Source organism: Periplaneta americana, chromosome 4 (genome assembly GCF_040183065.1).
Source record: "Periplaneta americana isolate PAMFEO1 chromosome 4, P.americana_PAMFEO1_priV1, whole genome shotgun sequence".
Lineage (NCBI taxonomy): Eukaryota > Metazoa > Arthropoda > Insecta > Blattodea > Blattidae > Periplaneta > Periplaneta americana.
In genome coordinates this window covers 195,804,569-195,818,836 of record NC_091120.1, presented here as the reverse complement: position 1 = coordinate 195,818,836, position 14,268 = coordinate 195,804,569, and the positions used below count along the sequence as shown (strand labels likewise).

The 14,268-nt window shown below is 34.8% G+C and overlaps 1 protein-coding gene across 8 annotated transcripts in view; it reads left to right on the top strand.

Annotated features, from left to right (window-relative positions):
* PDZ-GEF (PDZ domain-containing guanine nucleotide exchange factor) overlaps window positions 1–14,268 on the top strand; it is a 504,712-nt gene that overhangs the window by 347,676 nt on the left and 142,768 nt on the right. Inside the window, exon 1 of one of the 8 annotated variants that reach the window (XM_069824565.1) lies at window positions 5,852–7,079. The exons of the other annotated variants lie outside the window; for them this stretch is intronic. Within the exon in view, the coding sequence (XP_069680666.1) occupies window positions 6,939–7,079 (141 nt within the window). The 5' untranslated portion in view covers window positions 5,852–6,938. Of the gene's footprint in view, window positions 1–5,851; window positions 7,080–14,268 lie in introns of those variants that run through there. 8 annotated transcript variants of the gene reach the window in all.

The window sequence follows — 14,268 nt, the reverse complement described above, 5'->3', positions numbered from 1 at the left end:
AAGTTACCCAGCATTTGCTCGTATTGGGTTGAGGGTAAACCCCGGAAAAAACCTCAACCAGGTAACTTGCCCCGACCGGGATTCGAACCTGGGCCACCTGGTTTCGCGGCCAGACGCGCTGACCGCTACTCCACAGGTGTGGACCTCCCCTAATTATTATAGAAGAAATTATCATTAAAGTTTTTTTGTAGAGGCAACAATTCTGCTTTCAATCATATCGTTAAAACAATTTTTGGATGGGGATAAACAAATCTAAAAAATAATACAAAATACTCCCGCCACAGAAACTGCACTAATTTTAATGCATGCTAATCATAGTTGGCCATGGATTAGTAAAGACAATTGAATGCGAAGATATTGTTCATTTGTTAATCTGAGGAAATGTATTCCAAAAGCTCAAATAGTATTAAACTGGAAACAGTGCATGTATGGTATGCGAGATGTCCAGTGAGGAATATCCATTGACTCCAGACCAAGTCATACAACTTGGTTATTGTTTGCCTGCAAATGGAGGTCTATTTGAACATTTATTGTGATTTACAAATTTACCATGAAATAATGTAAACATTGATATTTTCATTGTTAACCTGTAAAAAAAATGAATTCACATTGATGTCACATTCATTTGTTTCCTTTTTAAATGTTCTTATAACTGGTTGGATCCTAAACTATTTTTGTTTTAAACACAAATATCAGTTATCCATGACCTGCTGTAATTAAGTTTTCATTAAAGATGGTTGTAATTACTTTTTAATTTTACTCAATTCCAACCACACTCATATTCAAAATATTAATTTAATAAAAACAAATGGATGCGGAAATTTTTTTCTCTACGAAAAACTTTAATAACATTTTCTTCTATAATACTTAGAGGACCCTTTTTCAGCAGATGTACGAATAATGCGGTTAGCTCTTCAATTTGAACTCACTGATTTACTATGTGATGTCAAATGAAAGCTAGATGTAAGGACTTGACAAATGTCGAACTTTCAAATCTTTGCCAAAAAATAAATATCCGAAGCTTCGTTCTTTCGCTTGCTCTGTTGAAGCCATGTTCGCTACAACTTACGTTTGTGAAAAATTATTTTCAACAATTAAAAAAGTAAAAACCAAATTTAGATCACGACTGACAGACAAATACCTTCGTGATCAACTACGACTGGCAGTAAGTGACATAATTCCTGATTTTGAAACTCTGTCGCAGAGACATTCTGAAGACAGTTAATTTTAGGTTGTGATATTGTTCATTTCTTTCTTCGTTACACGTACTAAATATTAGTTTGTAACCTTGTACTGTATAAAATTATATTTAAATGCTTGACGTAAGGAAAATGAAAATCCGTTAATAAGTTAGGGTACGTACACGTTGGAGCGACGATAAACGATAAAAGGAACGAAAAAGCAAAGTTCCATTTTCTTCGCTCTTGTCGTTCATATGATCTCTGATTAAGATAATATTAATCTGTATAAATACCGGTGATTATCAATATATCCGAATATTAATCGATTTATTATTATTTCGGCATATTAAATTAATTATTGTAGATATTGATAAATTGATCAGTTGTGTATTTATTCGTCATATGTTATGTGATCACAAGAACCAATCACAACACAACGAATTTATACTATCTTTGGGATGAGAAACGGGTTCAATTTTGTGCGTATTTAAGTTATATTAACCTTGAATTTGGCAGCTGATACTTTCTATATATCTTCTATCATTAAGTGCATGCATAGATTATCTTCTAGTGATAAATCAAAATGTTCGCTTCCCGCGTCCTCGTTGCTCCGATATGAACACTTCATTCTTGGATAATACCAAAGCGTCGCTAGATCATTTCTCTTATCGTTTATCGTTGCTCCAACGTGTACTTACCCTTAGACAGTTGCTTTACTTCCCCTTCGGGTGTCCGCCTCCCTCCATAGGTGCTATGCACGTTGCAGGTTACACAGTGGCTCGGCGCACGATCACATTTTCGCCACCGCTGCTGTATATAGTCAGGAGATACGATACCATAATTCTGATTTTAAAATAAGCTGTTAATATTGCGAACAGAAAAACTGTTGCTTGTAGGCAACTCGGACTTTTGCACATGTGTGGCTTCCATAAGCAATATTTCTCCGTATCCTTTTGTCTGTCGCCCAATTTAGCCTTCCTACCTGAACTGCACAGCTGTCCGTGTACGGGGAGCATTTGTAGGGCATCTTCTCCTTGGAGAGATGGCGAAACCGAAGAAGTGCGATTCGATGGGGAGCATTTCAACGTTTCTAGTGATACTACTAATATTTTTTACAATACTAAATATTATAAATAATATACAATAATCTACGATCTTTGCAATAGTTAAAGCACACATTTCGCAGTGAGTGCAGACTGTTGTCGTGAGTTCGAAGCCAGCCTCGGACATGAATACATGTTTTTTTTTTACTTGGTTATTTAACGACGCTGTATCAACTACTAGGTTATTTAGCGTCGATGGGGTTGGTGATAGTGAGATGGTATTTGGCGAGATGAGGCCGAGAATTCGCCATAGATTACCTGACATTCGCCTTATGGTTGGGGAAAACTTCGGAAAAAAAACCAAGCAGGTAATCAGCCCAAGCGGGGATCGAACCCTCGCCCAAGCACAACTTCGGATCGACAGGCAAGCGCCTTAGTCGACTGAACTACGCCGCGGCCACGTGCTTGTTATTAATTCAAGATTCTACAGGGTGATTCAGTAAAAGCGTGCAAAAATTAAACAATAAATATGGGATACTCTAGAGCATATTTTGGGATAGGGAACTTCGGAGTCTGTGAAGTCAGATTAAGAAGATATGAACTTAAACATGTCTGTCGTTATCGCGTACTGTTTTAATGTTAGGCCTATCTGTATTTTTATTATTTACATTTATTATTTATTAAAGAAAATCCTATTATTATCACTTCTAGTAACTCCCAGCATTGAGCATAGTAAAATAAAAATGATAAGAAATGTCCACTGAGATATAACTAAATTGGATTTCAAAATGTTTAACAATTAAATTATGTATCTTATTGTCTTCATTGCGGTAAAGTCAAATGTTGTAACTTCCACTATAGCCCCTTTAATAACCGATTCGCCACGCAATGGCGGTGTGTGAAGGGTCAGATTCCCTTTATTCAATAATATCTAACTTAAGAGAAGGGCTGAGACAATAGAAACAGACGTGGCCTACCTTAATGCATAATCCAGTAAACAGATAACAATGGCTTTGCTTGTATGCGTCTCCAACCTCAATTTCGGAAAATATCATTTTTAGAAAAACTAACTTCAGTTTCGTAAGAGCTAACCTCAATTTCTGAAATGGTTCATTCATATTCTATTCTATTCATATTCTATTATCCATGTGCTAAAAAGGATAAATTTTCATCTCCCCTCTTACTTAAAAAAGTCCCTTGTGCAGACACTTGTATTTCCCTATTTGACTATGCTGACATTTTACTGACTGACCTCTCCAGCGACAACAAAACGAAACTTCAACGTGCTCATAATTTGTGTGTACGTTTTGTAAGCAATGTTCGTAAATATGATCACATTACCCCATCCCTGGAAGCAATAGGTTGGCTTAAACTAGATAAGAAAAGAAATTTACATTCACTTCTCTTTCTCTTCGAAATCTTGAACTCTTCTATTCCTTCGTACCTGTCGTCTCGCTTCACTTACCTTTCTTCCCACCACAATCTGAACACACGCTCTCGCCATGAAACAATACTAACAATACCATCCCATCGCACCTCCTCATACTCATCCTCTTTCACAATAACCCTGCCTAGACTGTGGAATTCGCTACCTGTTAGCATCAGGGACTGTCGAAATAAAATTGAATTCAAACGCAAACTAACTAGGTACTTGGTCAGTAATTGATTTCTTGTAAATAATTTCCTTAATCTGTCACAAAATATTTCAATGTCCAGTAATTTCATCACTACACAATTTTGTTATTCTAGGTTTAATTTGTAATTCAATAAATATAAAATATTCTTTGTTTTTCTATGATAAATTATCTAGCTTTCATTAGTCAGGTAGGCCTAATCTTTTCGTACTTTGATTTTTATTGTAATTGTAATTTTATTCTTCATATTATAGCTGGAATATCCTGGTAGAGGGGCAGAAAAGGCCCGTCGGCCTTATCTCTACCAGGTTAAATAAATAAATACTAAATACTAAAATACATATTCAGAAAAAAAAAAAAACAATTTCGGAAAGCTAACATCAATTTCAGAAAATGTAAATTCAATATCGTAACAATTTCTGTATTTAATCATTTTTGTCTTTCTAAATATTCTGTAATGCTTTTATTCTGGATCTTTATGGTCACCCTTATTGAGGACAGATTCTTTTGTTAAAAATATAGGCATATACAGGGACATAATTTTATTTTTACTTCAATTTTTATTGTACCTGAGTTTTTGAATGTACTTCACTCCCACCCCTTCTACTAATGAAGTTCAACCGTCCTGCACACAGATCCAAGACCGCATATACAGTCATAGTAGCCTTACGGTCATAGTAAACAGTACGTTCCAAAAATATGTTCGCTTTTTCCAGTGACGAAAGAGCTTTCAATATTGTATCATTTTCCATTTGTCTACGTCGCATCCCGGTTTCCCCCACCTGCTTCTATTCGCTTCTCTGTAAATACTAGTGGCTGGGCTGTCTTAGCCCTTTTCTGGGAACATTAATTTCTGTTAGGAATTGGACGTGTACGTAATATTATACCCATTTATTGTTTAAAATAAGTTAAGTAAAAGGGCCTCGTTAAGTAATTAACTGCCACATGATTTCCTCCCTTTCTACGACCCTGGGACGTAACCACTTGGACGGACAGTAGATAGTATGTCTGAGTAATTTTATCTTTTCGGATCGGGAAGAAGTAAAGATTGATTTTATAGAGTAGGTGCAGTATTATTTCAACATGAGTTACTGATACGAAGTACGAACCTGGTAATTGGAATTAGGTACAATAGTCTATAGTGCGATAATATGCACATTAGAACTGAAGCCTGTATCGAAATGAACGGCCACCATTTTCAAATATGTGTTTAAATATCTATATTATGATTATTTTTCAATTTAACTTCATTATCTATAGTGTACGCTAATGTGTTGTAGACAGTATAATATACACTGCATAATGAATACGTCAGCATGGACAGCTCAGTTCGTGAGTAAAAACACTCATTGTTAATACTGTACTGTATTTTGATTAAACAAAAACCTAATGAAAATTATCAGACTCAAAATCGCGATATTTCCTATTTTACGTAAATGGATGAACTACTTTTCTTCCCTCCTATACTTAGTAAAGTGATTTCTTTGTATATGACACCAGTATCATCGAACTCCAGTCGTGGAAGGAGGTAGCAAACGGTGTTTCCGGTTCTTAATCATTGATCCAAAGGTATAGCCAGGTTAATATTAGAAATGTTAATAAAAATAAAATGATGTCCCTGTATATAATTTGATTATATATATGTTAAAATAAAATTGATGTTTCATATTCTCTCAAGAGAACGGAAATATTTTGATTATTAATAAATTAATGGCGGTAATGATGACTGGTTATATTCAATCTACATGAGTAATAACATTATTATCATCTCAGGAATTTAAGAAACGTGGAAAACTGCTCAAAATTCGTGAGACATTCTTGACGTCTGACAGATAAGAACGCCTCTTATATCTTACTTGTTTTTTTTTTCTGCGAATGTTTTATCAGTTGCTGTGATACTTGGAACAACGAGTGCTTTGAATCTGAAATGACAATCGCATCATATTATAAAACGATTTCCATTGAGACTGTGTTGTGTGTGACGTCATTTGGAATAGTCTACCGCAGGAAGCATGACGCACCATACCCAGGGAGTTTGTCGTACATGTAGTTTAGTTAGAACCGAGTCAGTACTGTTGTATGAGGAAAGGAAAGTGGTATGAGGGAAACATCCTGCGAGGAAGAGGAAGGATGGAGACGACGGGATGTTCAGACCGACCGAATATCTGATAAGCCGTCAGTTAAGAGTTGGACTCCATATTTGTTGGTTGTGTTTCAAACTAAACTTTTTTTTTAATGTGATTCGTATGGAGATGTGGGCGACGACACGTGGCAGTGTGATATGGCGTTAGTGAAAACATAAATTATAGTTCCTTTTTTTTATTACAGTCGTTAATTTTATTTATTGTTTCTCACCTCCTAGTTCTCTTTTAATAAACTTCAACATTTTTACTGTGAACGTGCTAAAACGTTATTAAAAGCATCTGTTGGGAAAATAAAATGAATCCAAGTGGCAGTGGATGGATTGTGTGTTCTACTGTTTTTTCTCCATTCAACGACCCAAGAGATTGATGTGTTATTTTCAGTGAAAGATCAAGTGATTTAAAGCCATAACCTAACAAATTTTGTGAATAATAGTTGTTTTGACATTAATATTTTAAGCTTTCGTGTTCATCCAACAATGAAATAGTCTTCTATAACAAGAAAAATGATTAAAATATAATTACGTACCCTAAAAGGAGCTGTAACGTCTTCGGAATCTCTTCATTTAGTGCTACCCCAAACCATTTCACTGTTTTGACATTTTCTATGGTATCAGGTTGCCTTGCTTTGGACTGACGCTATTGTCTTTGTGTCTATTTTTAGTATCTATATCAGAGTCTCTAGACTTCCCTTTTATACAGCTCGTAACAATGGCTAAATGGAGGACGTAACGAGTTGTGTTTGTGCGAGTTCCTTATGATGGCGCTATTGCGACGCGGTATCAAGAAAACATAAAGACTCACGCAGAGCGAATTGCTAGCAGGGAGAGAGAAAAAGAATGAATACAGTAGGCCTAGCTTTATTGCTGTTGACAGTGGCGCCTCCATGCGGGGAATGAGAATAATAACCGATTGTCGTTAACTGGTGTGTGTAGTACGATGTTGAAGTTTAAAGTAATTCATAAGACAGATGAACTCGCCATGGCGAGGGAAAGAGCGGAAAACAGAAGACGACCTAGATTTTTGTCTCACTCGTGGCATGGATCCCCCACTCCACCACCCATCATTACCATAGAGGAGGTAAAGTCTGTAACTGTTATGGTATGAATCATAGTCTTTTATATAGTCACGAAGCTTGAGTTGTTGAGGGTACTAGGAACAATAGACTGTCCCGGTACTTTTTTGTATTGTCTGTAATGAGGCGATAGTAGCGATCCTAGTGGTTAGCAACTATTTATGGATGCATGTTTACTACGTATTGAGCTTCGTGACTGTATATACAGGGACATCGTTTTATTTTTACTTCAATTTTTATTGTACTTGAGTTTTTGAATGTACTTCACTCCCTCCCCTTCTACTAATGAAGTTCCATTTGTCCTCCAGACAGAATCAAGGCCGCATATAGTAAACAGCACTGAGTTAGTGAGTATATTACGTTCCAGAAATATGTTCGCGTTTTCCAGTGACGAAAGAGCCTTCAATATTGAACCATATTTTCGCACAAGTACTGTTCGTTTGCCTACGTCGCATCCCGATTTCCCCCACCTGCTTCTGCACGCCCCTCTGTAAAAGCTGGGCTGTGTTAGCTCTTTTCTGAAAAGATTAATTTCTGTTAGGAATTGGACGTCTACGTAATATTATACAACTGTTTAAAATAACTTAAATAAAAGGGCCTCGTTAATTAATTATCACGTGATTTCCTCCCTTTCTACGACCCTACGACAAAACCACTTGAACGGACAGTAGATAGCATTTCTGAGTAATTTTATCTTTTCGGATCGGGCGGAAGTGAAGATTGAATTTACAGTGCGTAAGGTACTCTTTTATAGAGTAGGTAGGGGAGACTGTTGTACCTTTAGCATAGTGTACCTTTGAACATTTTTTGTTTTTTAATTTTTACTGCTACCTAGAGGACTCAAAATGAAGTAGATTGTAGAGAAAGCCGCTAAGTAGCTCTGGTCGTAGTTTTGGTTTGATTTATTGCAAAGTGTGAGTTCCGTAGACAAAAGAAGTTTTTTGGTACCAAAAGTAAACATTTCGTTCATTGATATATGTTTTCTAACACAAAACCAGATTGTATTTGTTAATATCTTTCAAGTACGGTGTGTTCTCTGTCATCTGGTGAGTAATAACATATTTTAATTTCCATGATTTATTAGAATCTCTAGTTTTGGGAGCCATATTTGTTTAAACGTGCACCCTCTTGTACCTTTGAACACAGAACATCTTGTACCATGGAACATGTTCCAAATTACACGATATTATCGGTTTTTGTTTTTGTTTTATTTTAAGGTCATGTCACGAAGTAACTCTGGAATTAAAGAGGTCCCCAATCGATTCGGATGCCTTGAAGAAAGCTGTTGAAGTAGTTATTGCTTCTCCAGGAAATAAAATCTAAATCAGAGAAGCCTGCTCTGGTTTATGATTGCAAATGCATTTTAAATATGATTGTCAGTTTTTATAGCTATATTCCCCCCTATATTCCATGTGTTCCAACTTACAAGAGTGTATGTTCCAAGGTACATAATCCTGTTGTACCTTCGAACACATTACATATCCCTTCATTTTACTTTTTTCCATCCTTAATAGATCTGTAAAACAGGAAAATACATACAAGAAGTTGTAAAGGAATCTTCAATAATTATTTCAAGCATATTTTCATTTAAAAAATTTCATTTTCCAAAATTTAAAAAAATAAAATGTGAAAAGTGTTTAAAGGTACAACAGTCTCCCCTACATAATTATTTCAACATGAGTTACTAGTACGAAGGACGAAACTGCTAATTGGAATTACACACATTAGAACTGAAGCCTGTATCGAAATGAACGGCCACCATTTTAAAAAATGTGTTTAAATATCCATATTATGATTATTTTTCAATTTAACTTCATTCTCTATATTGTACGCTAATATGTATATACACTCCATAATGAATACGTTTGCATGGACAGCTCAGTTCTTGAGTAAAAACACTCATTGTTAATACTGTACTGTATTTTGATTAAACAATAACCTAATGAAAATGATCAAACTCAAAATCGCGATATTTGCTAGTTTACGTAAATGGATGAACTACTTTTCTTCCCTCCTATACCTAGTAAAGTGATTTGTTTGTACATTACGCCAGTGTCATCGAACTCCAGTCGTGGAAAGGGGTAGCAAACGGCGTTGATCCAAAGATATAGCCAGGTTAATATTAAAAATGTTAGTAAAAATAAAATGATGTCCCTCTATATACAGTCACGAAGCTTCATTTGTTGAGGGTACTAGGAACAATAGACTGTGCTGGTACTATTTCGTATTGTCTGTAATGAGGCGATAGTAGCGATCCTAGTGGTTAGCAACTATTTATGGATGCATATTTGCTACGTATTGAGCTTCGTGACTGTACATACTAGACTGTGCTGTTATGGTATGAGTGATAGAGTTCCTTATTCAATAAGCTTCTTTCCTATTTGTTTTTCTTTTCCATTGACTTCTATCGCATTTCTAGTGAAAGATTTATTAGAAGTTAAGTCTCCCAGGAAATGCTGCTGGGAGAGAGGGTCTTGTTTGTTGATGATTTCTTTCCCAAGAGCGCCAAGGGAAATAACTGAAAGCGGCAGAAACCTTCGTTATATTTTTGTGAACGCTTTCATCATTGTGTTTTTGGTTCGAAAACGTGATCCACAAGAGAATTTCTGAGAATTATTAAATATGAAAATGTGAAATTGATTTTTTTTTTTTTTTTTTTTGCGCAAAAGCATTCGTTTCTTTTCTTCTGAACACCGGTATTGAAAGCAGTTTTAGCAGTAATTTTTAGTGTGCAAAGCAGTATGGTTTGATAATAACATTCTATGGACCGAGAAACAAAATTCAAAATACTATTCATTAAATGTAAGACATGGACAGTTACATGTGGAAGATAATATTAGTTACTTACTTACTGGCTTTTAAGGAACCCGGAGGTTCATTGCCGCCCTCATATAAGCCCGCCATTGGTCCGTATCTGAGCAAGATTAATCCATTTTCTATCATCATATCCCACCTCCCTCAAATCCATTTTAATATTATCTTCCCATCTACGTCTCGGCCTCCCTAAAGGTCTTTTTCCCTCCGGCCTCCCAACTAACACTCTATATGCATTTCTGGATTCGCCCATACGTGCTACATGCCCTGCCCATCTCAAATGTCTGGATTTGATGTTCCTAATTATGTCAGGTGAAGAATACAATGCGTACAGTTCTGCGTTGTGTAACTTTCTTCATTCTCCTGTAACTTCATCCCTCTTAGCCCCAAATATTTTCCTAAGCACCTTATTCTCAAACACCCTTAATCTCTGTTCCTCTCTCAAAGTGAGAGTCCAAGTTTCACAACCATAGAGAACAACCGGTAATATAACCGTTTTATAAATTCTGACTTTCAGATTTTTCGACAGCAGACTGGATGATAAAAGTTTCTCAATCGAATAATAACAGGCATTTCCGATATTTATTCTGTGTTTAATTTCCTCCCGATTATCATTTATATTTGTTACTGTTGCTCTCAGATATTTGAACTTCTCCACCTCTTCAAAAGATAAATTTCCAATTTTTATATTTCCATTTCGTACAATATTCTGGTCACGAGACATAATCATATACTTTGTCTTTTTGGGATTTACTTCCAAACCTATCTCTTTACTTGCTTCCAGTAAAATTCCCGTGTTTTCCCTAATCGTTTGTGGATTTTATCCTAACATATTCACGTCATCCGCATAGACAAGCAGCTGATGTAACCCATTCAATTCCAAACCCTCTCGGTTATCCTGGACTTTCCTAATGGCATACTCTAGAGCGAAGTTAAAAAGTAAAGGTGATAGTGCATCTCCTTGCTTTAGCCCACGGTGAATTGGAAACGCATCTGACAGAAACTGACCTATACGAACTCTGCTGTACGTTTCACTGAGACACATTTTAATTAATCGAACTAGTTTCTTGGGAATACCGAATTCAATAAGAATATCATATAAAACTTCTCTCTTAACCGAGTCATATGCCTTTTTGAAATCTATGAATAACTGATGCACTGTACCCTTATACTCCCATTTTTTCTCCATTATCTGTCGAATACAAAATATCTGGTCAATAGTTTTAACATAAAATTTATATGCATATAAACAACTTTCGAGAATCTTTTTACTTGCCAAAACTTAGCATTTCCGGTAGACTTACAGGGTAGTTTAATGTTTATAGTTTTAAAGCTGACATTGTGACATTTTATTAAATGGCCGATTTCGCTGCACACCGCACATGAGACGTATAATTTGTTGCTTTATGTATTGGTAAAATGAAACTGAGAGGTGGTACAACTTCTTAGATATACAGTACCTGGAAAAATAAATAAGCGAGTTTTCATAAAGCTGAGGATCACTTTTTTAATACGTAAAGTTATACAAACTCAACCTGAAAGTGATTAGGCAGTGTATGTAGAGCTATTCTCTGATTCCGCGACTAGTTATAAGTTGAACAGTACGATGCTAGATGGTAAACAAATGTCCAGTGTACACCAACACACTGCCTAATCACGAATCATGTTTATTTGATATTTCGAGATAGAAGATTGAAACCATTTGCTTTTATTTATTTATTTTTTATTAAAGAACATTCCAGAAACTTTTGTTGTTGATTTATGTTTTTAGGCTCCATGTATATCCTTAAATTATTGGAATAATTTCATACTATTCTTGACTTTTATCAACATTAATCTCAATAGAGGTTTTGACTTATCTAGAGAAAATCAAAACTTGAGTGGGATTTAATTGACTATTACACGATTATCAGAAAGTATATAAAGATTAGAAAAAATAAATTACTCTAATACAATAAAATATTGACTTACTGAAATAATAAACTGTTTTGAAAATGTATTATTGTACCATCTTATCAGTACAAATATTCCGCTAGATGGCAGTAGTGTGTTATGATGAGTTGTTCTCATGTTACCAGTTGTGCCAACTATACAATCTTCATTGAACTCTATGGATGATTACTAGTCAAGAAGACTTTGTTGATTCAGTTTAATGTTTATTAAAATAATTGCATTCCACTTCAATTATCAATATATATTAAATAATCACTTATACGTGACTGTCCATAATCTCATACACCAGAAGCTATAACATAACCTAAATAATATAAACAAGATAAATGATAGAAAAGTTTTAATTAAGGATGATAAAATAAACATGAATCATTTTAAAAAAGTACAATTATTGAAAGTACAATGTTGTCAAACAAAGAGACAAATGCTAGGGAGGTGATAAAAACAGACGAATGCTAGGGAAGTGATAAAAGTTGTAGGATAAGCAACCATGATTGGTTGAAACACGTCGTCCCATACCGTTTTATTGGTGAAAAGTAGTATAACGTAGCAAAAGTGTAATAGTAAAAGTAATAATGTTCATATTTATGATACTCTTAATAAAAATAGTTCGACTATAATAGTTTGCCTGTTCACGTTATTGTTTAGTCAGGTCTGAACCTCTAAGTGACATCAATAAGGTATCACTCATGAGGCAACTAAGCCAGGAGATAATGGGATAGGGTGGCCAGTTCCTTCCCCCCTCCGTTGCATTCATCGCTGACTAGTAACATATTACACTGTACTTCGTTCTATAATGTCTGACAGGCGACGTAAACATTGCCGGCAGAGAGAGAAGTAGCTTATAATTGCTATTAAACCAATGACAGAGGTCTCATTCCACGCTTATCTTTAAGTTGGGCGGTCTGAAGCTGTCTACCCCCGCTCTAGAATTAACAACTTAGTGATAGGACGGGGACAAGCCCACCCTAATTTAGTATGTACAGGGACATCATTTTATTTTTACTTGCACTTTTATTGTACCTGCATTTCTGAATGTACTTCACTCTCACCCCTTCACTAATGTCCTTGCTCCCGTCAGACACACAAACTTACGGCCGCTGTTGCATTCGAAGTCTTCAAGCAGTGAAGTAAACACTGCAGTGTATAGTGTGTTTCATAAATATGATTGCGTTTTCTATAGAAGAAAGAACCTATATTAATAATATCGTACAAAAAAATTATATTCAAGAAACGATAAATTCAATTTCAGAGAATATGCTTCAAAATGTTTTTAATAATATGCGTAAAGAATTGAAGCCTGCATTGTAATGAACGGCAACCATTTTCAGCAACTTGTTTAAAAATTCAGATTAGCTTTTTTTGAATTGAGGTGGCTAGAAGCAAAGGAATGCTAGTGACATTTGTAATAACATGAGTTAAGTACATCCAGCGTAAGCAAAAGCATCTAAAATTTTAGTGGCAAAGGGATATTTTAATCGCATCACACATTAAAATTTAAATAAAAAATTTCACCGATTTTACGAAAGCTTAAGGGGAATTGGACGTTATCGCATGCAAAGTAATGGTAAGAATGGCCTATTTTCAAGCAGTCATAAATGTAATACTATTTATCACAGCTCTTTCATTTTTTTAGTGATATATGTATACACATTAAGTTTTAAAATGAAAGAAGAATGGTTTATCTAGTGTAAATCTTACCCTTAAATTAATTTTTGAATTTAAACATATTTTTACATAAATTCACTACATACCTGTGATTAGGAACACTCTATTCACTTATCCTAGCACACATTGAATTAAAATTTTGGCCACTTACTACTAACAGATACTAAAACATACCCTACTAAAATTATTAAAATATCTGTAATATTATGGGCATAGGGCTTATACTAATCTTCAATTTTTTTTAAATTTATTGACGGTGATGATTGCTATATGCCCTATACCCATAATATTACAGATACATAAATAATTTTAGTAGGGTATGTTTTAGTATCTATTAGCAATAAGTGGTCAAATTTTCAATTCAATATGTGCTATAATAAGTGAATGGAGTGTACCTAATCACAGACATGTAGTGAATTTATAAAAAAAAAATTGTGCTTAATTAAAAAAATTAATTTAAGGATAAAGATTTACCCTAGAGTAACCATTCTTTTTCATTTTAAAGCTTAATATGTATACACACATAGCTAACAAAAATGAAAGACCTCTGATAAATAGTATTATATTTATGACTGTTTGAAAATAGGCTATTTTTACCATTATTTTGCATGCGATAATGACCAACTCCCCTTAAATATTTAAACCTCATTTTCTCAAAAAAGTAACTTAAGTGCACTTACAGCCCTTTACTTATGACCCCCTCAATTTAAATGCACTCTCTATATTGTATGTTAACATCAATAATTAATATGCTAAATA